Genomic DNA, 25023 nt, shown 5'->3' with positions numbered 1-25023 from the left:
TTTATCTGGTGAGGCTGCTCGTTTCCGCACACTACACAATGCCCCCTTCTTAATAGGGAATTTCCTACAGGTTCTAACTGCCCGTGCTTTCGGAGTCGGTAAACATTGTTCTACCATATCAGGACAGTCTCCTGTTCCTAACTCATTGGGGGTGGTTTGTTCAGACTCGAGCTGTCCCATCTCTACCATCTCTACCACTTCCGGAATAATAATGTCAGAATGATTGTTCGCATCCTCTATACTAGAAGCTGATGAACCCCTTACAGGGCTCTCTGATTGCGGGGTACTAATTTTCCCTAGCGACTGTCGCCTTTCAGAGTTTATCTTACTAACCTTCTGGACCAAATAATTATCCATAGTGCGTGGCCCAGAAGGGGGCTTAGATCTCGACATATTATAAACAGGCACAGCCCCTTCTAAAGCCTATTGAATTGTTATAACGTTTTGCCCGTCTTCTATTTGTACTATAAAATAAAACAAAAACTTTAAAACAATAGCCAAGTCTTGGCAACCTACTAAATGTCACACCCGGTACTTTATATACCAAATATGTTCATAAACAGCGTCTCTGGCCCAGCCCAGTCTCTTCTGGCCTCTGAGGGCCACAGAGGGCCCGCCCTTTGCCCGGGCTTAGCCCGGCGCCGCCCGCGCGCGTCCCGCGACGCGGAGGGAGCCTCGCAGTTTTAAGCGCCTCCGGGCGCGCAGGAAGCGGAAGCGGGAGGTGGCGCTTGGAACTCTGGGGGCTGTAGTCCCCCCACACGGCGGCCAGCAAGAGAAATGGCGGCGAGGGAGACCACAGCGCTTCCACTCCCCAGGTATGCAGAGGTGCGCAGCAGAGCGTCCGTCCGCCAGGTATGTTCCTCCGAAATGCCCCTCGCTCCACCGAGGGAGCCTCGCAGTTTTAAGCGCCTCCTGGCGCGCAGGAAGCGGGAGGTGGCGCTTGGAACTCTGGGGGCTGTAGTCCCCCCACACGGCGGCCAGCAAGAGAAATGGCGGCGAGGGAGACCACAGCGCTTCCACTCCCCAGGTATGCAGAGGTGCGCAGCAGAGCGTCCGTCCGCCAGGTATGTTCCTCCGAAATGCCCCCTGCTCCACCGAGGGAGCCTCGCAGTTTTAAGCGCCTCCGGGCGTGCAGGAAGCGGAAGCGGGAGGTGGCGCTTGGAACTCTGGGGGCTGTAGTCCCCCCACACGGCGGCCAGCAAGAGAAATGGCGGCGAGGGAGACCACAGCGCTTCCACTCCCCAGGTATGCAGAGGTGCGCAGCAGAGCGTCCGTCCGCCAGGTATGTTCCTCCGAAATGCCCCCCGCTCCACCGAGGGAGCCTCGCAGTTTTAAGCGCCTCCGGGCGCGCAGGAAGCGGAAGCGGGAGGTGGCGCTTGGAACTCTGGGGGCTGTAGTCCCCCCACACGGCGGCCAGCAAGAGAAATGGTGGCGAGGGAGACCACAGCGCTTCCACTCCCCAGGTATGCAGAGGTGCGCAGCAGAGCGTCCGTCCACCAGGTATGTTCCTCCGAAATGCCCCCCGCTCCACCGAGGGAGCCTCGCAGTTTTAAGCGCCTCCGGGCGCGCAGGAAGCGGAAGCGGGAGGTGGCGCTTGGAACTCTGGGGGCTGTAGTCCCCCCACACGGCGGCCAGCAAGAGAAATGGCGGCGAGGGAGACCACAGCGCTTCCACTCCCCAGGTATGCAGAGGTGCGCAGCAGAGCGTCCGTCCGCCAGGTATGTTCCTCCGAAATGCCCCCCGCTCCACCGAGGGAGCCTCGCAGTTTTAAGCGCCTCCGGGCGAGCAGGAAGCGGAAGCGGGAGGTGGCGCTTGGAACTCTGGGGGCTGTAGTCCCCCCACACGGCGGCCAGCAAGAGAAATGGCGGCGAGGGAGACCACAGCGCTTCCACTCCCCAGGTATGCAGAGGTGCGCAGCAGAGCGTCCGTCCGCCAGGTATGTTCCTCCGAAACTAGTCTGGACAAGCATGCGAACATAGGCACATTTAGTCAATTGGGCTATGCGTGTAACTCAGCACGGAGGGGGTGCAGCTCAAAAATGGCTCAGCTGAGCAAAGAAATTTTTTTATATCTAAGCTTCAGTGTGCTATTGCTTTAAAGACGATTAAAAATCACTTAAAAAGAGGCATGTTAATGCGAAACTGGTCCGGACAAACATGCGAACATAGGCACATTTAGTCAGTCGGTCTATGTGTGTAACTTAGCACGTATATTTTTTGCAAGTATCAGACTGAATGTATCGAAGTAATACGGAACACAATTGGGCCGCTTACCTTTCCGTCGGTACCCCAGACTTCTCACGGAGCTGGAACCTGGAGGTGCTTGCCGGTCCCAAGCGGGTGATTTTTATCACAATCACCTGTGTCATGTGACGCGATCGCGTCACGCTCCCTCACAGGATGTTGGAGGCAGGAAGGAATGTTGGGATATGTAGTCCTCCAAAAGCAGCAAAATGCTCTTTGGTGGAAAACTGCTTTCTGTATATGTTTTAATGATAGGAAAATGAGTGATCAGCCTGATTAATCTCATTGGGCGATTTATAGTAAGCTGGTAATATTGCCCAGAACACTCATCCTTCGTTCAACATACAAAAATGAAAAGTTGAAAAAAAGGAATTGAAAAAACAATGACAAGTGATGACCGATTGAGGGACAAGTCACTTAGTATTATTTGCCAGACAAATCTGATGATGTAAGCTAGAAAACACTGTTCACCCATTCCTGGATCAAAACTACTGCTAGAAGGACACAGCAAAAACTGGGGAGTGGTGAGTCATCAGAGGTGAACAAATTTAAGAGTAATGCTACTTGTGATTGCCACTTCAGTAACAGTAGCAAAGAAGCCCTCAAGTTAGAGTTCTATTTTGAAGTGATTTCGCAATGAAGTGTGTGTCTCCATTGTTGTCTGGACAAGTAAGCGGAGGGCTATTGTGAGTTCACGTGCGACTGTAGATCACAAAGCAGTCCATGGAATGTCTTCATTGAGACCCTGCTAATTTGTTTACCCATCGTTGTTCTTTGATAAACAGATAGTTGGCTACATTAGATATATGGGCAGGGATGAAGGGTTGTTCAAGAACTGTCCAGGACAATTCTTCTGCTGCATGATTATTCTCAAGGAAGTGATTTGTGAGCTTAGATGCTTGTTTCCTGCACCGGATGGTACTTTTATGCTCCATTGTTCTTATTTTTATTTCGCGTGTGGTCATACCCACATACCGGAGACCACACGGGCATGTCACCAAATAGATAAGGCGGTCTCTGTTACAATTAGTTTGGCGAGATAATATCCATGGTTACCTATGGAGGTAGTGGGACTAGTTTGTGGACGAACAGCGCATGTGCCACATGGAAAATGTCCCCTGATTGCTGGAAAGCCCAACAGTGTATCTTGGGCGGGTGGTTTCTTGGTTCTTGGTTCTTGGTCTAGTATGAACCAGTTTATCTCTAATATTGGTGATCCTCTTGAAGACAGAGATTCATGCCAAAATCATAACCTCCTCGAGGCAGGTGGAATGAGGAGAAATGTTTTTATTTCTCCTCGTTTTTCCAACTTTGTATGTTGCATTGTACAGCACACATAAAAAAGTGGGAAAAGACTTCAAGCATTGTTTATGTTCTGGAATCGACCCTTTACAGTACAAAACCTATGCTTCAGAGAACACACACACCTTTGCACTATGGCACAAGGGTGTGTGCATTTATGCATTCATGTCAAAAGTGTGACAGCGTTGGGGGGGGGAGAAATGCACCAAATCTTATTAGATTTGGCACATTTTTATCTCTTTCCCTGTGACAGAGGGCATCGCAGCAACTTTGGTGCAGCTTTGCATTGCATCAGAGAATAGCAAATCTGGCCCTGAATGTGGAATCCTGCGCACACCAACAAAATGACACATTTTGTTGTATTTACACACTTCTTTGTGACCTACTCCCACTCTGGAAAAGGTTGGAGATTTACTGCTATAAAACGGCGACAGTATATCCTTTGTCAGAGTGAGAATGGGTGCATGGAAAGGATACATTTATTTCAGTCAAGGGCAGGGGTACATCCTGTTCTTGGGTGGGAATGGAGATTGAACATCCCTAAAACTATTGAAGGGTTTGGGGGAAGGGGATTTTCCACTGGAAAAATTGTTTTCTGTGAAAAGAGGAATAAATGCACTCATACTCAAGGACAGATATTCTTCCATTCACGTTTCTATTCTATGTGCAAATGAGCATGTGAAAATGTCTCCGTATATGAGCACATGGAAAAAATTAGGGATACAAAAAAGTTTACAGCAACTGCTGCAGATTCCCTGTATACCTTTGGAAGCCTGTGTGAGCTCCAAAAAGTCCCAAATCTGCACCTATTGAAGCTCCAAATTCTACAGGTGCAGAATTCCAACATGCGTTTTGTTGGGCTTCATACTTTTGACCAGCATTTCTCAGCTATCAAGAGTTGATTCAGTGCCTTGAGACTGCTACACAAAAAGTATCGAATTTGTAGCATTCAGTGTAAGGTTAATGTCTCCCCCATGATTTTTTTAGAACCTTTGTTTTAAAACTTTATTTTTGGGATATTTTAGTATAATCAGTACAGCTTATGTCGAAACCGGTGCATCAAGTAATAACATAATATGAAGAGAAATTACTTCAGTCTTTGCACTACATCTTACATTCAGTGCATGTTAGCATAGATGTGTTATATTTTCATCACAAGGAAAAGGAGTAGACGAGAAAGAAAAATGAAGTATAAGCAACGGCCTTGATTGTTGGTCATATCCTGGTTATTTATGTAAAGGTCTGCACTTTGTACAGTAGATGCGGGTACATAATATCCTTGTGAGGCTACCTATGGCGTGGTCGAGCAGCGCCCTGCATCAACTCTATCTACTCTTGCTAAGTCCGAGAAGGACTCAACCTCTACAGTGGCCCCATAGAATATTGATCTGCCTACGCCCTTTGTTGTATCCCTTTCTGCCCTTCCGTCTCTTGCCTCTCTGGAGTGTTTGATACGGTTTCTGAAATAGAGAGAAGATAGGTTTTAAGGGGTTCCCATATGTCTTTAGGTTTCGACGTGAGTGGAAGCAATTCTGCATATATGAGGGCTTGTTCGTGCCATGTTGTCATATCTGAAAGCCAATCTTTGAATTTAGGGGCTCTACCCCGCCCCACTTGCAGGAAATTTTGCGTTTTGCAATCAGTAGACCTAGTGCTAGAAACTTCTTGTGCGGAGTTTCAGCCTCATCTGAATATCCCAGTATAGCCATAATTGGAGAGGCCTACAGGGGAGAGCCCACCATTTGTGGACAGAGGTTTCCAATATAGAAGCTCTACCCATCTTAAAAACCCAGTAGCATTCCCTTGTGCTGCAGTATTCAGCTGAGAAAGTCCCACTCCACAGAGTCAAATGGTTTTGTGGCGTCAAGAAATACTGCCACCGCAGCAATGTCTGGGTCTATATCCTGCAAGACCGCAAACAGCGTTCTAAGGTTGTGTGATGTCGCTGTACCTGGTGTAAACCCAACCTGATCGGGCAGAACCAGTCTGTCCATCAGTAGGTTCAGCCTGTTTTATAGGACCTTAGCAAGAATTTTGGTATTGCAGTTTATCAACGAGAGTGATTTGAATGATTCACAATGCTCAGTCGGCTTACCCGGCTTGAGCAGAGATGTGATCATCGCCTCCCTCATTGTCAATGGAAGTAGCCCATCTTAATCCGCTTCCTCGAAAACCTTCTTGGGCATGGGGGCTAATTGTGTATTGTATGTCCTGTAAAATTCAACCAGCAGCCCATCTGATCCGGGGGACCGCCCCCCGTCTGCATGATAGCTGTCGTGATTTCGTCCTCTTCAAGCTCGGCTGCGAGAAAGTCCCTTTGGGAGTTCCCCAGCCATGCCAGTGCGGTGTCTGCGAGGTAGTGCGAAAGGTCTAGAGGTTGCGCCCCCTCTGTGATGTGTATAGAGTGGAGTAATATGTTGCAAATATATTTAATAAGTCAGCGGCTTCCCTGTGAATGTTTCCTTCAGGGTCGTATAGTTCTGTGACAAAGTTGGAAAACCTAGATTGTCTTATGCAGTCAGCAATGACCTTTCTTGGGTGATCCACTTCTCCATAAGCCCTGGCTCTATGGTATTTACTTCTAAATCCACACTCTCAGTCAGCTGTGTCCTTGTACTCTTCAAGGTTGTCTCGCAAAGTTTCTTTCATGTGTCCCCCACTATTTGGTTCACTTGCTTTTGGTTCTAGTTCTTGTATGTCCTTCTCCAGTTTGTTGAGTTGTGTACGGATATCTCTTAGTATCCCCCCTCCCTTCGTAATACAGAGTCCTTGTATGGTGAATTTAAATGCTTCCCACACCGTGGTGATTTTGGGGACAGTGTCAATATTGCGCTAAACAAATTCTTGTGTCTCTTGTCCTATTTCTTCTTTAAAAACTGGGTCTAATAGAATCGCCCGGCTTAGATACAATTTACTATATGGAGGTTTGCACCCTGGGACAGAAAGTGTCATTTTCACTGGGGAATGATCGGAATGTGTTCTCGCTAGGTGTTCAATCTGTTCTACCCAGCGACCCATTCCTCTTGTGATTAACCAGTAGTCGATTCTCGACTATGTTGAGTGCACTGCTGAGAAGTGAGTCCCTTCCTTCTTGGTGGGGTATAGGTAGCTCCATGCATCAAGAAGGTAATTATCTGTGATGATCCCTGCTAGTTAACACTGTGCAGCAGTGTGGTGCTGCGCAGTTGGGTGTGATCTATCCATGGGGGGCGAGAGTGCTCTGTTGAAATCGCCTCCCCAAAGAACATAAGTTGTTCCTATGGAGAACACTTTTCCCCACGTGGTTGAAAAAAAATGGGGGCCATCTACGTTAGGGCCGTTACAGTCGGCGATGATAACTACATGTGAACCTAGGCGGCCCTACACCAACACCATACAGTATCGGCTCTGTTGGTCCGTTATTGATCCCCCGGGTAAAAATAATGTGTTTTTCCGAATGAGGATCACCACCCCAAGTGCATATGTAGAATATGATGAAAAGTAGCGGTACGATTCCCAGCGAAGCTTGGCTGCGTAGCTGGTTCAAAATGGGTCTCCTGTAAAAGTGTTATTTGAATTTGGTGTTTATCCAGATATGCTAAAATGTGCCGCCTTTTACGAAGGTTATTTAACCCCCTTACATGTCAGGAAATGCAGTGGATTTTGACCGGTGTTCTAGCGTTACTCATTGTCCCTTAATGTTGGCGAGAAAGGATGGGTGTGTTTTTATCTCACTATGCAGTTTGAAAAACATGCCCTGGTCTGGACCTCTATCGAGGGGTACTGATCTGCAGTGACTGTGTTCTCCTTCCCACCCCGTCCCACACCAATATCCCCAACTTGTCGGGTATGCATGCCCCATCCATTCCCAATCTGAAAATAAAATTTGAAACCTAACTTCTTATGCTCAGTCTTCGTTACTGACTGTGCTGATAACGAAGAGGTTGTTCAGGGGGATCTCCCGCAGAGGTGCCACTAGGAGGGTTGCGATAGCCCTCTATCTCAGTATGCCCGAGGACCAGGGAGAGTAACCTCCAGCTAGTGGAGGTATGTGGGAGTGAGGGAGGGGCATCCGGACCATTAGTACAAATTTGTACCACTTAATGACAAAGGAATAAAAAAAACATATTACAGTAAGAATATAGCAAAAAGAGAGGGAGAGAGCAGGGGCACTCTGCTCAATTCAGAGAGTTCCATGCCCTTTGCCGTCTGTCAGGCCACGCCAGCTGGATCCCCTCTATTATATTTAGAAGTCCCATGTTGGTCTGGAGTTTACAACAACTCGCGATTAGGGTAAAGTGAGGAATAGTGCAGTACATATCGTCTTTGCTCTATAGGCCATCCTTGAGTTCATTCGAGTTTAGCTAATGGTGATGAAGATCGGGACCTGGATCGGCTGTGGGCATCGCTAGGCATAGAGCGGTGATTCTGTTTCAGAAAGTCCTCAATCTGCTGTGGGTTCTGGAAGAAATGTTGTTTCCCCTTGTGACCAACACGCAGTCGCGCTGGGTGTCCTCTAAGTGGTCCTGCTGAAGATTTTTTGACCACTGTGAATTTCCTTCGTGCTTCTTGAACAGCTTGGGTGAAATCCGGATAGAAGCTGAGGGTGTTGTTCTCGTATTCTACCTTCTTTTTTCATGGGCCAGCCTCAGCACTGTGTCTCTGTCGTGTTAGTTGAGGAATCTTACAACGATGGGCCTTGGTGGTGCTCCCGGGGGCGGTCTCGTCCCCAATGTTCTGTGCGCCCTTTTAACCACCAAGTGTTTAGAGAAAGCTTCTGTATGAAACACGTCGCAGTGTAGCCCCTCTATGTATTCCTGCATACGACCTGTGTTTGTCGATTCAGGCAGGCCTAGCACACGTACATTGTTTCGGCATGAACGCGCCTCTAAGGCTTAATGTTTAGAGTCAATTACCCTCAGCAGTCGATCCATCTGAGAGATCTGACTGGTCGTGTTGTCTTCCAGGTCTGAGATTCTGGTCTCTGCTTCCTTGATCCTGTGGTCATGTTTTTTGATCTTCTGGACGATTGTATTCATTTTGGATTCAATGGAGGTCAAGCTACTCCTCATGGTGAGGAGTATTGCTTTCCAGTCATCTTTCTAATCATCAGGAGGGGGCCCTGCTTAGGACTGCTCCTCTTGCTGCAAATGTGCTGTTTTGCGGGCCTCGAATGGCAACTTCGACTGTTTGCCATCTGTTCACCCCATCCTCTCTGTGTTAGCCCAACACGCAAGGTGATAAGTCCTTTCAGCGGTGCCTACCAAGTGACTACCCAGTCCAACATCGGGGATCCACTATTCGTGCAATATACTCTTCTGAGAATTGATTCTGTTTCTCCGTGGTGTAGCTCTATGCCAATTAAGTTAATTTCTGGCTGTGCCTTTGCAGCCACAGTAGCATTATGGGGGCTGCCACGATCCTGGGGGGCCCCATTGTAGGGAGGGCAGCACTAGACCACCTTCCAACTATGGTCTGTGGGTGAGGCTCATTCCACCTGACCGCGTTCGCCCCAATATGTGGGGGCACAGCACCTCAATATCTTATTTGCGCAGATCTGGGTCAGGCGGGAATGTTCTGTTGTGGCAATAAGTTGTGGCCTTCTTTTCAGGTCTGCCGCATGGTCGGCTTCAGGCCCTGGATACCCAGTCCAGCCATGATTCGGCACACCAGTCCCCACCTCCCATCGCTCTGCTTTTCCCCCAGAGGGTCAGTGGTGACCAACCGCTATCCTCCTGACTCTGCAAGTGGTCCCAAGGAGACACAGTAGGCACTGCTGTTACTCGTGGCTAGATCCCCGAGTGGCAGTTTCTCTGCTGGTTCAACTTATAGGGGGGGGCTCACTAGTGTGCACGCCAGTTGTATTGCAGGAGCTGAGGGAGCCGAGCCAGTCTCATGGCAGTACCCAATCTCCCGGCCCAGAGGGGGGGAGTGCTGTCCGCCACGAACTGCTGCCTTGTGGTCTACAGGTCTTCCCTCCTGAGCCTCAAAAAAACTCCCCCTCACCTTGTTTAGCAGCAGGGGGGGGCACACCAAGGCCCGATCCACTCAGTCAGGGTCTCGCGGCCCGTGGGCACCTCCTGCAGATCGCGGAGTGGAGGACTCGTGGTGAACTCAGCCTGCTCCTCGTGTACAACCGCGGGCTTAATTAGTCGGAGCGCCCGCCTCGAACTTCCATATTGCACACTGCTGCATACGCTCGTACTTGCAGTAGTCTTTTCCCCATCCCACTGCAACTGCCAATACTTTGCAGAGCGTCGGAAGGATTCTGTGTTGTTCCGACACTGGTTCCGGCGTACTAGGGACACTATTTATTAGTGATACTGCATATTAGTCAATTGTTTGCGGTCTGGACTGCCAGAGCCTCAGCTACGAGCGGCCATCTTGGTCACGCGCCCCCTAGCGCCTTCGTCTCCCCGTATGATTGACCATAAAATGGAATTAACAATTTGTTTTTATTACCCTGTAGGTAGTTATTTTTGAGCTGTATTGAAAACAAGTTCTTTTATGAGACAGCATTAGATTAATACAGATATAGATAAATAGCAAATGCAGCAAATTGAACAATTTTTATGAACAGAACACTCTACACAGATTGCCTTCAGGCATATCCTGGATGTAAAAATGTTTTCAATGTACAGGTGTGTATCTTAAAGTCTATTGATACACATTGTCCTCTTTGATAAAAAGTAATTACAATTTTTTTGAAAATACTGGATATGAAGCTGGCTTGGGAAGTGTTAAATATAAAAACCATATATGAATAAGGCATCAGGCCTGAACTGAGGAACCAAAAACAACCCTGGCAAAAATGTTCAAAACAGCCCCACCCTCTTACTTCCCTTGCTTTTTCTCTAGCCGTCAATCCATCCATTCTTTCTCTCTTGCTCTACTTCACTCGTCTATCTCTTCTCCCTTTCTGAAGTTTCTCTCCGCCTCCCTTGTCTCTTTCTCTCTCTCTCTCTCTCTCTCTCTCTCTCTCTCTCTCTCTCTTTCTCTCAGCCCCCCTGAAACTTCTGCAGTTAACTTTTTCGGATCTGGGGAAAGTGATAAAAGCACCACCAGCAGCTCTGGACTTTTAAAACAGGCTTCCAATGTCACCAGCCCACCATGGAAATGTCCAGTGGAATGAAAGACCTGTCCGACACTGTAGGGCATTCCACTATCTCGTTCCTTATCCATTCTCCGCAGTACTTAACTTGTAAAGAATTAAGAGCCAGGGCCCTTGTCAGGAGGCCACTGCAGCTTGCACCATCCATTGTCCATGCCAGCGCTGCCTATTATAATACCAACTCAACAACTAATCATCACACTCTAACAAGTATTCCAGGCCTCCAAAGCTATAAGAATGGCATGGGTAGCAGTCATTAGTCATTGTTAATGTGTATTAAATTAATAAACAGCTGTTGCTGTTCTCATCCCTAGTTAGGCAGACAACACCACTATATGGCAGCTAATGCTGACATTAAAGTGCCGGTGCAGAGCAACTGACACAATTAAGCACTGGCTCAAATTAAGCACTAATTCTCCGTGACGGACTTGCACAATCTACTGGCTCATACTGCCCTTGCCAATCTGGAGAAGCTACACTGTGATGGGCACAGTCTGCAGGTCCCATGCTGTGCAATCGCATACTGTGGCTCCATAAAACGCTCTGTGGACTCCTCAAATTTACCTTAGCCCCACTGAGGGCATCATTGAATGCCGCTGCTAGACTGATCACTGACACTAAAAGAAATGAGCACATTTCCCAGCCTTAAGATCTCTAAAGTGGTTACCCTACGAAGCAAGAATACAATTAAAGATTGCTTGTCTGAGGCACAAAGCCCTCCACTTCAAAACACGTGGATACCTGGCTCAAAAACTGGAATTATCAGGTGGTAGCAGACCTTCCAGAAGTGCTAACTCATTGCTACTCAAACCGCAGACTTTTCGCAAAAAGAAAACAAGACTCAGAGCCTTTTTGGGGGCGGCACCCAAGATCTGGAACTCTCTCCCGCCGGAATTTCGCAGAATCCCCTACACGGTGGCTTTCAAACAGGAAGTAAAAACAATCCTAATGAACAAGTTCCTGCCTTAACTGGTTCATGGCTCGTCTGTTTTCGAAATGTCCGGTTTTATGTATTTATTTATTTTTTCCTATCAACTGTTAATGTCTATGATTCTTTGCCTTACCTATGAAGTAACGTTTTGAGTTCCCTTATTAAGGTATATTTTGCTTGCATTTCTGTACAATTTTATGAGCTAAACATGTTAGCCTCTCTTACCTCAACGTTCCTCTACTTTGCTTCCCCTTCCATTACTGTGAAGCGCTCTGATACCCTTCGGGGTCATGTTCGCGCTATAGAAAACGTTGTAAATAAATAAATGTGTATCACGTAGTGGGAGCCCCTTTATCCTCGCTTTCACAGTCTGCTGCCTGTATGATCTGCCACTCCTGTACTCTGCTAGGTGCTATCTGCACCCCCATCTCTGGCTGTATGTCATCTGCAAATCTCATACTGGAGTGTTGCGATCTGCAGCACTTCCGCCCACACTTGGCTGCCTACATCCGCAGCACCCATACTGTGCTCTGCATAATCTGCAGCATCCTCATAATGGGCTGCCATAATCTGCAGCCCCCATGCTGGGATGTGTACCAACAGCCTCCCCTGCTTTTTGGGGTGCACCATTCATTGCCTGATATTGAGGTGCGTGCAATCTGCAGCTCTCCATCTGCGGCACCCATACTGGACAGACAGGCCACCTGGTACAATGATGCATTACTAATATCATGGGTTGTTCCATTTACAAGCTGTTGCACTACTGTTTCATTATGACTTTTTAAATTTGGAATTAAGACGCACATCCAAATACTATGAATTCTGCACCAATTTCCACATTTCTCCTCTTTCTGCTCAGTTTTCTGTGTCCACTGACTTTTCGCCTGTTGAAATCCAAATGGGGAAATTTGCACGGTTCATGTATTTTTTATGCACAATTTGTGATCCCAACTTGGCTGGAAACTTCTGATTCCAACCAAATTGGCATTACAACGGGACCCAGAATGAGCCCATTAGCCATCTTGAGGGCTACTGAAAAGAAAACGCTGGGAGTGGGTGATGAGGACAGACGAATGGACAGCAGGGGCAGTGTTAGAAACAGGGAGTGGAATGGAGCGATCACAACAGGCGACTGAATATGCAGGCGCGGTGCGTCCATTGGGGCGTGGGGGCGTAGCCCCCCCGCCCGCGCCCGCCCCCGCAGCTCTCTCCTCTGTGAATGTCCGCAGCTCCCGAGTCCCTCCTCTGTGAATGTCAGTCAGCATGACGTCGGACCGGCGTCATGTTGACTGACATCATTGTCAGACGCCGTTGGGAAAGGCAGCACAAGTGCGCATGAGTGGGCATGGAGCTTATTATTTTACTCCGTGCCCAGTCATGCGTACTTGTGTTTTTGCTGCCTTGCGCATGCCCATTAGGAGCCCCTCGGTCTCCTAATGGGCGGGCGGCGGGCGAGGAGTAGGCTGTGCCGTCAGCCAATCCTGGCGCTGCTGCAGCGCCAGGATTGGCTGAGGGCCGGGTTGCAGTCACTTGCGTCACGTCACGTGGACGTGGTGTTCCGGACCGTTTGAAGGGGCAGAGAGGCGCCAACGCGGGCCAGGAGAAGAGGCAGTCACCGGTCAGGTAAGTGTTTTTTAATTTTAGGGTGGTTTGGCTGGGTTGGGGTTGGTCAGGTTAAGGAACCACAGGTCGAAGGCGGTCTGATGACATAAGGGGGGAAGGTTATTCAAAGTAAAAGATTTGCACTGAACATATTGATGTTCCCACGGGAGGAACTACACTGAGCATATCTGTAGAGGAGGGTGACATTTGCAATAGACGGTGTCATGATTTACAAATAGAAATTTAAACATCATGACGGGAACCCACCTCTAAATTTATGCATCGGACATTGATACCGGATATGCTGCTCTGACTGATATTTTATCCGGCATGGGCTATACTGCAATTCGTTTATGATTCAAACGTAGAGAAAATGAATTTCTGACTTTGTATAAAATGCAAAAAAGAAAAGAATTAGTTCGATCTGTTAGTTACATGTCCTGCTCTTGCTTCAAATTTGGAATCTGGCGATTAGTAAACAAGCGTAACTTTTAGGCTATAAATGAACCAAACTCATATTTGTTGACAATCAAAGCACTCGAATCCCGCAGTGAGCCTGAATCTTTGGGTTAGGTAATCCCTGGTTGGCAGGATACCTAACCTGTACTTTATGTACAGTGTTCGCTTTAATTCAGGGTATAGCGCATCCAAATACATAATGCAGGTGAAGCCATGGGTGTTTCTAAAGTAATTGCATACTGACAGGTTTGGCTGGATAATCCCATTACTGCTCTACGTTAGTTTGTTCGGCGATGGCAAGGTGAAAAAAATATGCAGATGTAGGTTTAGGCACAAAACATAAGCATCTATTCAATATCACACGTGTTTCTCATTCTAAAGTTCATTTGCCATTTCGTGAAACTAAGGTGTAAAAGCATCATCAGGGAGGTCGGTTGTTGGCATATTATAGAAAGACTGCAAGTTCGGGGAGACTTGAAACGTCAGCCAGAAAAATATTTCTTAATGTTACTCCGGAGCCTGCACCACCCCTTTTAAGTGCATTTAAGGACCTTTGTTCTAGTGACGGTCAATCACTAAAACGTGTTTGCCTATTTCATGTCATATCTCTTTCTTCACGTCCTCTCAGGTACTACTCATAGCAAGTAGTGTAAGTTTCTATACTACCTTGTCTCTTACAGGGTGCAGCAACAGTGTTTTTTAGGAGTCTTCTTTTTAAATCATATTGAAACTCTCTAATTTGAATTTAAAAAAAAGCATGAAAAATGCTTAAGTTGTTAAAAGCTCCTTACTACTGCTTTGCGACCTAGCTGCTGATAGAATTAGGAAATCCAGATGGACCTTCCTGCTTTCTCAAATTTGCTTGAAAATGCACCATTTGTCCACTCTTTTTTCAAACTTTTCCCCCGAATCCCCCATAGGTTGGTCCAGCTCGTTCGCTGCGCTCGCTCGCTGCGGTGAAGTATGACAATTATTTTACGCCCTACCATTTCCAAATGTCACCAGCCGCCCCTGTGAATATGGGGGAAAACCAGGGGGAAGGAACTTGAATCAATACAAATAACCCCAGGTGCAACCGAGAGCAAGCACGGCGGGTTGGTGGGTGGCACGTGCTTGCTTGCAGTGGAGTTCCAGGAGTGGCAGAAAGTAAGTTAATTTTCATTCAGTAAAATGCAAACTTGTGTGTCAGGAAGGGCATGTTAACCTTTATCACAATGAGCACAATTGCATTGGTGTCATGCTTGGATGGTGTGCAAACAAGTAGTTCGCTATTACACTTTTGACTGAAATAAAGGTCAGGAAAAAGCCGCCATAAACTAAGTTAAGAGGTACTGCAAAGTCAGCGTTTCTGCAGCATTGAACACGGAGCAAATGAACTCCCAGCCTCCCAGCATTCTGCTGACGTGCAGTGATTTCATGGAGAGATCAGTTTCAGAAATACAGAAATTGAATAAGTTGGGTTTCATTCTAATTTCTGCTGCTGGAGTTCAGAGAAACAGGCTTCGCTTCAACTTTGATTGTTCTCGCGCGTGACTGCGCACTGTTTTCCACGTACATATCTGAGACGCAGCGCTTCCTGTCACTGAGCGAACCCTCGGAGCAGAACCGCTGCCGTGATGACGCACGTGTAGTTTTTTTCGGTGGCGGCTTAAGGACCCCATGAATGATTCACTTTTCACGGGGGTGGCAAAGTAATCATCTTTGCAGTTTTCGCAAGCGCGCACTTTGCACAATTTACAAAGTTCACCAAGCATGGGCGTCCGCAGAAATTTTTCGGGTGGTGGGGGGGATGAGGGGGGGGCGGGGGGGGAGCTAACCTAGCAAATGAAGGGGCGTGGCTAATGTTAATCAATAGGGGCGGGGCTAAAATGGCAGACAATCAGGATCGGGTAATGCTCAGGCCAAGCTGAGTAAAACAAGCACTGGCATAGCCAATAGGTCTCGCCTTTGGGACCTTATAAGTATCTAGTTATGCAGCAGGTCCCAAAGGCGGGACCTATTGGCTATGCCAATGCTTGTTGTTATATCTGGGCATGCTGAGAGGCTAGGGGACTGGGTCTCGATGTCGGGTTGGGAGCACAGCAATGGCCTACTCAATTTGAATGCGTAGGTAATACAACCAGAGGCGTGAAATGAAAGGTTCACTACCATGAATAACAGGAAGCTAGAAAGTTAGGCTGGTTAGAAAGGCAAGGAGGAGTAGAGGCAGGCATGGTGGTGAGGGGAGAAACAGATGCATGCTAGGAGAGCGCTGTGAGGGAGGGAGGCGAAATGGGAAGAGGCACTGAAAGGTGGGTCGGGTAAAGACCGTAGTGAGGCAAACAGAAGGGTAGCGAGGGGTGAAGGGTAGACAAAGAAGTGAGGTGTAGAAGAAAAAGATTCAGGAGCAGAGACAGGTAAATCAAAGTTGGAGAGGGAAGAATAATGCAGTCGTAGAACGTGAGAGGGCCAGGTAGAGAGAGGGTGAGGTGTGTCAGAGACAGGTAGAGACAGCCGAGGAAGAGGGAATAATAAAGACTGAGGTAGACAGGTGAGGTAGAGGGGTGCGTTGATATAAAGGAAGTGCAGAGATGTGTCCGAGAGATGTTACTGAAGAGGAAAAGAAGTAGAGGTATTGAGAAAGGAGTAAGGTACTAAAAGAAGTAAGGGGGTGAACAGAGGTAGAACGAGTGAAAGGGGAGAGAACACGTAGAAGATGAATGGCAGGGTAAAGTGAGCGATCAGGCAGTGAGTGTGAGGAGTGTGATACAGAGGGATATGTGGCAGTGAGCGCAAGATGTGGGGTACAGAGGGATATAAGGCAGTGAGCGCGAGGTGTGGGGTACAGAGGGATATAAGGCAGTGAGCGAGAGGTGTTGGGTACAGAGGGATATGTTGTTGCAGTGAGCGCGAGGTGTGGGGTACAGAGGGATATGTTGTGGCAGTGAGTACGAGGTGTGGGGTACAGAGGGATATAAGGCAGTGAGCGCAAGGTGTGGGGTACAGAGGGATATAAGGCAGTGAGCGAGAGGTGTGGGGTAAAGAGGGATATGTTGTGGCAGTGAGCGCGAGGTGTGGGGTACAGAGGGATATGTTGTGGCAGTGAGTGGGAGGTGTGGGGTACAGAGGGATATAAGGCAGTGAGCGAGAGGTGTGGGGTAAGAGTGATTTTAGGCAGTGAGCGCCGGGAGTGGGGTACAGAAGGATAAAAGGCAGTGAAACACAGGGTCGGGACGTCCTGCCAGACATGATAGGGTGCAGACTGGCAGATAGATATGTTATTGACACGTGACTGTGTACGTTTTAGTGGGATCTGAAATCCGGGCTATGCTGAAACCTCAATTTTTGACTTGGGAGGATAATGCATCGACCCCCACCCCCGAACTTCATTCAGAAGACCCCTTGCTCTCAGGCTACACAGTGTTAAAAGGATGTCTTGGTGTCCAGACCTAGTTTGCCACTTCCCCTTAGGATGCAGCCTGCACTTTCACTTATGGCTGATTAAGGAAAGGACTGCACGAGCCAGAATGCCATTGAGCACGAGTTTGAAGGGGGTGGGTGTATTTCCGCACCACCTCTAGCTGTGGTGATGTCAAGTGGCACTCGAGGCAGACCCTGTTCCGTTTCATGGCCTTAGGGAGAAAAACCCGATCATGGCACACACAACACTGCTCTGTGTCCACTGGTCTCGGCAGCGCATACCCAACCTGCTGAGCTGCCTCATTGGTTCAGGGTGGGATGTATGCTTTCGCAGCTCAAACTGGCAATTTTCATTCTGTATGTGATAATCAGCCACAGACAGAATGACAATGGGCTGCGAGGAGGTGTGCAAGGCGCCCCATCAGATAGTTGAGGCCTCTGGCAGGGAACAGCTCTGCTCCCTGCAGCGTCCAAAATTACAGGCAAAAGGCATCCGTAAAAGCATGGGTGTCCACAGGGGGGGCAAGGAGGGGTGCTCTGGGGGGGGGGGGGCATGGCAGTCATGTGACGTGGTCACGTGATTGCAACAGTGTATCCATAATCTCTCTGAGTGTGCAGCAGTTATGGTTTTTTTAGTTTGCTGCCCGCCACGACGCAATAATTCTTTTGGTGTCTCCTCCATAATTGGCGCCGGCGTTCACTGGACAGTGTGATGGGTTCACGCTGAGTCTTGGTAGAGGCAGCTGAGGTTATACGCAAGCCACCGTGACCCACGCCGTGAACGCTCTCACCACCGCAGGCTTGCCTCGGTCTCCTGAGGCTCACCAGGCCCCACCAGCGTTGGCGGCAGCTGACTCAGTTGTGAGCCTGCTGCCGCCCTGTAGCAGAGATAACTGCTGCTCGCCACTTTCGGCCCGTACAATCAGTAAAATCATGATCCCCTGGACTAGAGGTCAACCAACTCGGGCCCGACCGGAGCCTGCTGGGGGGCTGCTGCCTGCAGCTGTGAGAGCATGTCCCAGCCCGGGGGAAGGCACCTATTGCCATGGCACGGTCTTCGCTCGTCGCCTGCCTCGATTTGAAGTAAGTGAAAACTCTGAACTCGTAAAACTATCAGTGTTCTTAAATAAAACGGATGTCCCTTTACTCATTTGATTAGGCCAGATTTATAACGTCCGAGCAGTCGAGAAAGCAATTAGGTAAAGCTTGTTATTTTGCCGTTAGTCAGAAATTAAAGAAGAAAACCTGCTCAAAATGTCGGTGGTGGAGTCAGCAGTGCACCGTGGCTAGATTCCATACCCCAGCGAACATTGATGTGTGCTTTCAAGTGAGGAGACCCATGGGATACAGTCCGTATCCGCCTCCCTCTCTTTTTATTTATCCCCCACTACAGCAGTCATGTTGTTCTCTGTACTTGAGGTGAGCATGTGGCAAGCAAACTGCGCCGTTTTTTGAAAAACATAATGTAAATGTAAATGTAAATGTATGTGTCTTGTAAAGCGCACTGCTGCCCTGAGGCGTCCTGGCGCTGTAGACCGCTGGGGAACCCGTCCTGGCTATCCCTGTGAGATGGTCCCTCCAGGGTATCTCCAAGGTGAAACCAGGCATCCCCTAATAATCTAACTCTATTACAATACCTGACATCTAAATTTACAGAAACATTCTTTTGTTTGCAGTGGCTCGGCGCACACTGTAAATGACCGGGGCAGACCTGAGTCCTCGTTTTGTTGATCAGCTTAGAAGAGAACTAGGTGCTTCAGTTTCTGGTGCTTTGCTTTCCAGCAGTTGTATCATCTTCTTAGAATGTCTTGTTGCTCAAACGGGTTTAACTGCTCATATTTATATGTTTTCCTGGTTTTCATTGCTTGATTTTGGTTGTGACAAAGTGTCACTCATAGTTGTTGAAATGTCACACATAATTACACTGATTTTATGAAAATGTCACACACAGCAATCTGAAACCTTGGCAGCTATGGGTAGGGGGCGGGAGGGCGAGAGGAAGAGGGAGGTAGAAGGGCAGGGGTGGGAGGGGGTGGAGGACATGGGGGAAGCCGGAGTAAAAAAATAAATAAAAACGTACCTTCTCGCCGCTTCCTCGCCTCTGTAGTCCTCCCTCACTCGGCCTTACCGGAAGCGCGCACAGGTGACCAGTCAGCCAGTTACAACTCTGCCTTAGCAGCATGGTGATTGGTATGAGCACCGTGTTTCAGCGCTCAGATGCTGACTGGAGGCCTGGGCATGTTCTCCACGTAGGCTGCGATGCAGCCTGCATGGTGAACATGCGAAGTGCTCAAGACTGTTTTGGGTGGCCCGAGACTGCCGGCCAAGCTGTCACTGCGAACATTCGAAGGGTGCTGCCAGTCCTCCCCTGCCCCCTAGCGCCAATCGGGCGAAAGCAGGAGAAAATAAAATGATAATAACACCAGTTATATCCTTTTATTTTCCTGTTGTGTCACTGCAAAAAAGCAGTGGGGCGATGCTACTCTGCCTTAGCGGAGGAGCTGCCGCAAACGACGTTCGTAAGCTTATCAATTTGATCACCCGCAAGATGAAAGTGGAGAAGAACAGTCTACTTTCAGTGAGTGAATGGAGAGGCAGTTAGAGAAGAAACAAGCCATCTCTCTAGGGTGCCCAGTACCTGAAAGAAATGTAAATGTGTGCAATTGGTTCATTGGCAAATCTGAAGGTTGCTTGGGGCCCAATATATGTTTTAATTGATTGATAGAATTTGTCCTTTTAAAGTACACCAATAATAAAACAAAAAACTACACTAGCTACAATCAGCACATTAGTAAGAACATAACTTTTAAAAGCACTATCAACATTTAGAGAAAACCATTTTTGCACATTTTGCGACAGCCTGTGTATTTTATATGGTGTGCAATACATGTTTCACACTAATGACTTACGTAGTTCACTGTGCTTTCTGTCACAGGCTTGGACCTTTTAGCATAATATATATACACATTACTGTTTCCCACAGGGCACCGAATAGGATTCAAATCAGTGACCATCTAGGTATACCCACAGATATTTACATTAACCAACTGGCCTGTCCTACTAGAAAAATGCATTTCTCATGGAAGATTTTAAGATGCATTATTTTTTCATTTAGGTGTGTGCATTATATTTTAGATGCAGTTACCTTTTATGTCAAAGGGCACATCTCTAACCCCACTCCCTCACTCACTGGCCACGCCCCCATTGCACTCAAGATCACAGTACCCATACCTTTCTTCAATCGCTGCTTGCCGGAGACATTTTGTGAGAGAATATTCTTTCAAAAACCATTTGGGGAAAGAACAATCTTGCAGACCTTTTTCTCTCGCAAACCTACAACGAGGAGGAGTTTTCTCCCACTGTTGTGTTTTCTTTGTGATTTTGCAGTTTTTTCAAAGTTTACAAAGCTTGTGAATTTAAAAATGGAACACCTTCACACATTTTTACACGCCAGACCTTCTGGACCTGTTTTTTGAAGAATTGAAATTGTACCTTAGCAGAGAAAAGGGAAACCATAGCACCGCCCTATTGAACTTTGCTCGATTAGCGTAAAACTGTATCCTTTGACAACAAATCTCACATATTCCCATCTGACAGGTCAGAACAACAAAGAAAAAGAGACAAGGAAGAAATAGGAGAGTGGGGTTCATCTTGTTCTTTTTGAATAACATGCAACCGCCAGGCATACAAACATAGATATTTGTGCTCAGCTAAGGATATGTGAAAGACAAGTACACTGCTACTGCCTGCAAAGCATTTGGCACCCAGATTATCTTTCAGCCTTGTGTTCATTTGATGTCATGTGCCCTGGTCTCCTTGCATCTTCCAGTCTCTCAGGCAACATGCAGACTTAAACAATTTGTGAGGCACAGCTTCACTTGACCTAGGCCGTGCCCTTAATTACATGGTTCTTACCCCTTGTAAAGGACTCCTGATGAAGGCTCTTTGTCCAGGCTTCGGTTTGGACAGTCCCTGATTTGTTATCCCTCTTAAAGCCCTGCTAGCTGCAAAGTGCTATTTTTGCTGTATTGACAATGTCACATTTCCTCGAAGACGAGCTTGTGACAAAAGGCTTGATTTAGAGTTTGGTCGATGGATTACTCCATCATAAATGATACATATATCCCGTCCACCTTATATCTTAGCCCGTCGGTGCACAGATCCCCCTGTGGTAAAGTATACAAAAAAGTAAAACAGTCTATTAAACATCAAAAGTATGTACAAATATTTTTATGTTAAATGTTGGAAATGAATTGTATATATTAATTTGTATTAATGTAGAAAAAAAAATGCTTCAGCAATAATAATCTATTTTAAATTTAGTATGTAATTCTTTTAAAGATAATAACTTACTAATGTTGCAGTTAAGCAGGAATATCCTTTTCAAGCCCCCTCTTGATACTCATAAATAAGTTGATCCCTTCAACTATAGTTGCCCCAAAGACATATGAATTGTATCTACACGAGTAGCCATATGTTGTGTGACAATTGCAACCAGCCTTTAAAAGAACCAAAATGGAACATTGATGGCAAAAGCAGAGTGCCTTTATTGTGAAATATATAAAAAAATAGAACTTTGGAATGTTGGAAGCTCCATTGAAAACAATGGAGTGCTCCAGGCTTATAATGGCCCGGAGCTCTAAAATTCCAATGTGTCTTTGTTCACAGCTGTGGCTGTGAACAAAGGCTTCAGGGAGCCTGAGGGGATTTCAATCCCCTCGCGCTCCCTGAAGGCTTTGTTTTATTTGTTAGAACATTCTGCCCTCTAGTGGCAGAATGTTCTAATAGCCTTATAGCCCTTCGTAGCAGGGCTATACCGGCTTTTAAAGACCCTCTGCTTTGTTAAAGGCCTTCGGCTCGGGCCTTTAACGCTGCAGCGGGCCTTTAATAGCCGGTATAGCCCGCTACGGCGGGCTATAAGGCTATAATATATTACTGTTAGTAGGCCTTTGAACATTTTTAGCAGAAGTTTGCAATTGCAGAAAAAATGCTCCCAGACTCAATGAATAAATATTTGACAATGAAATGAAATTATTATATAATCTTGCTCGGAATTGTGATCACAGTAAACTATCAAAAAATATTTTATACATATTGAAATAATAGTCATAGATATATTTGCTTGATGTAAAGCCAAAGATTTAAGAAACATGTGAACGTACAATTATAACTGAAGACTCAGTTCAACATACGTTAATATTTTTAAATGAAGGAAAACATTTTTGTACACTAATGTTTGTTATGGACCATCATGCTTTACCAATGACCAGTATGTTTGCAGGATCAAGGCATTTGTGAAAAAAACCACTGAAAATGTTTGCAGAGAAGGGTGCACGTATGCCACATATGCAGAAATAGGGTGTATTGGAGTAGTACTAAGCCCAAAAGTGAGCTGATCCGCAGACATAATTAAGAAGCACTACTGGCATAGCTGAATTGCAAAACAGGCATAATAAAGCTTCGCTCGAGGCTCAATTGATTTGAAAAAGTTGTCTAGTTGGGTATTGTACTTGGCAACATTGAGCAGTACAACTGGCAGAATTGAGCAGCACCGGAACAAACATGGCCAAATCAATATCTTGCCCTACTCTAGAAGCCAATGTTTTCCTCGAAGTGAATCACTGGTAACACTGGCATAACTCGCAGGTTGCGGGGTGGGGGCAGGTGCGGAGGTCGCAGAGTTCACGGGGGTCGTGTTTACGGGAGGGTCACACGATAAAAAAAGTAAAACAAACATTAACTTACCTTGCCACTGGGCCCCACGTTTCTGCTCCTGCTCTTCTCGAGGAACAGGAAGCACAGCCAGGCCCCATTGATCAATCACAATGCTGCAAAGCAGCAATGTGATTGGTAGGCACCCATGCTCCCCTAACCTATCATTACTCTGCAATGCAGCATTGCAATTGGTTTTGAGTGTCCTGGTTCAACACTCAATCATGGAATTGGGGCCTGGGCATATTCTCCACGCAGGCTGTAATGCAGCCATTATGCAAACCACTCCTCCCCTATCCGAGAGCAGGGCTGCCCTGCCCACCCGCCCGCAAAGCAGCACAAATATTAAATTACAATAACTACTTCTCGCACTGCTTGAAAGCAGTGGGGCGACTCTCCTCCGCCATAGCGGAGGAGTCGCCATTGGTCTTGAGACCCCTTCATTCTGCTGAAATTCAGATCATCTTATTGCAGGTTACTGTCAAAGTCTTAAATGGATGTAAGCTTTATAAAGTTAAAACACTGGAATGCAGTTATGACTTTTTAAAGGCGATGTAACTAATGTAAATAGCATTGTTAAAATCATTAAAATATTGGTCGTATGCTTGGCAGGAATTATGAACATTATAACTCCATATGCAAGAAAAATCAGTGGCGGTTCCTCAGCTATGGCAGAGGAGTGTCACCGCACTGGTTTCAAGCAGTGTGAGAAGTAGAGACATAAAATGATCATAACTTTCAGTTATTATCATTTTATGTTTGTGCTGCCTTGCGGTCGGGCGGGTGGGCGGTTCTGCTCTGCTCCAGGAGCAGGGCAGGGGAGAAGTGCTTTGCCCACTCCTCAGTGCGTAATGACAGTTTGGACGGCCCTCTCGGGCCATCCAATCCAGTCATGCACATTTCTCCTGTTCTCCATTCAGGCTGCATTACACCCTGCAGGGTTAGGGGAGCCGGGGTGCCTACCAATCACAACGTGTTGTGATTGGTCAGTGGTGCCTAGCTGTGCTTCCTGTTCCTCAAGGAGAGCACGAGCAGAGACATGGGACCTGGTAGCAAGGTAAGTTCATATTTTTTTTATTTTTTTTATTATGCATACCCTCCTGCAATAGTGACTCCCCCCACGCGACCCCCGCGCCCGCCCGCAACCCGCGAGCCATGCCGGCCGCCACTGAGAAAAATAAACTTTTATAGTTCTGTTAGATAACATAGTGCCACCAAGAAAAGCAACCACTTACACTTAATACAGAGATAACTGGTCATTGATGGATACATGAAATGAAATATTTACAATTCAATGCCACAGAATACATACAAATTACCTATTTTCTATCATTTGCAGGTCAGTGGAAAACACCGTTTCTTGTGCCAGGCACAATAACCATCAAGTCAAACCAAGCCAAAACACTGGACCAGTTGACAAACAACGAATGCCAACATGTCCGAGCACAGTACCCACAGTGAGCGGCATTCATGTGGTAGAGGTCTATGGGCAACGTAGAGGTGCCCCACAGGCTTATGACTTATATCTGCCTGGCTAGTCATATGTTGTGTGAAAACCACAACCAACCTCCGAAAGGACCAAAATGGAACAATGACGCTGAAAGAGAAGTGCCTTCAATGTGATACATAAAGAAATTATTCTTTGAGTAGGTCATCAAACTTTTTTGTTATCAGAAGATTGTAACTGAAACAATGCTTGCAGATTTTATGTAAAATATTTGACATTGGCATTTAAATGAAATTATTATATAATCTGTGCTCGGAATGGTGATCTCAGAGAATTATGTATGAACAAATATTGTATATATATTGAAAAATAGCCATTGATCTATTTGCTTGATGTAAAATCAAAGATTTAAGAAACACGTGAATGTACTGTAACTGACAATTAAAGATTCTGTTCAGCATATGTTAATATTTTTAAAATGAGGAAAACATATTTTTGTACACTGGAACATGAGAGAATTACAATAAAGTTTTCTTATGTATAGTTCTACGCTTCTATCCGATTACATTTTGTAAAAGAAAAAAATTATTTTATTTGCATATCTAATTGCTGTAAATGATCCCTTTGTGGGTGCAGGGGAACCTCTCCATTTGAACACCTCAAAATGTACCTCAATCCATGGATTGAAACACCAGAGATGGTGTTAAACCTGAATTTCATGAGGCAATGGGTCTTCAAGGTAAAGTACCTCCTACCACATCAAAAAAAAAAAAATTGAGTAAAGTCCCAGTCAATGATTGAGTTCTACATTGGGCGAGTAAATTTAGAACATTTATTA

The 25023-nt window shown here is 46.6% G+C and overlaps 1 protein-coding gene across 1 annotated transcript in view; it reads left to right on the top strand.

Annotated features, from left to right (window-relative positions):
• The window catches only part of SUSD3 (sushi domain containing 3), a 197853-nt gene extending 173125 nt beyond the window's left edge, over window positions 1-24728 (top strand). Inside the window, exon 5 of the mRNA XM_085624595.1 lies at window positions 24078-24728. Within this exon, the coding sequence (XP_085480721.1) occupies window positions 24078-24276 (199 nt within the window). The 3' untranslated portion in view covers window positions 24277-24728. The remainder of the gene's footprint in view (window positions 1-24077) is intronic.
• The last annotated feature ends 295 nt before the right edge of the window (window positions 24729-25023 follow it).

Source organism: Triturus cristatus, chromosome 9 (genome assembly GCF_964204655.1).
Source record: "Triturus cristatus chromosome 9, aTriCri1.1, whole genome shotgun sequence".
Classification (NCBI taxonomy): Eukaryota; Metazoa; Chordata; class Amphibia; order Caudata; family Salamandridae; genus Triturus; species Triturus cristatus.
This window is presented reverse-complemented; position numbering and strand designations above follow the sequence as displayed.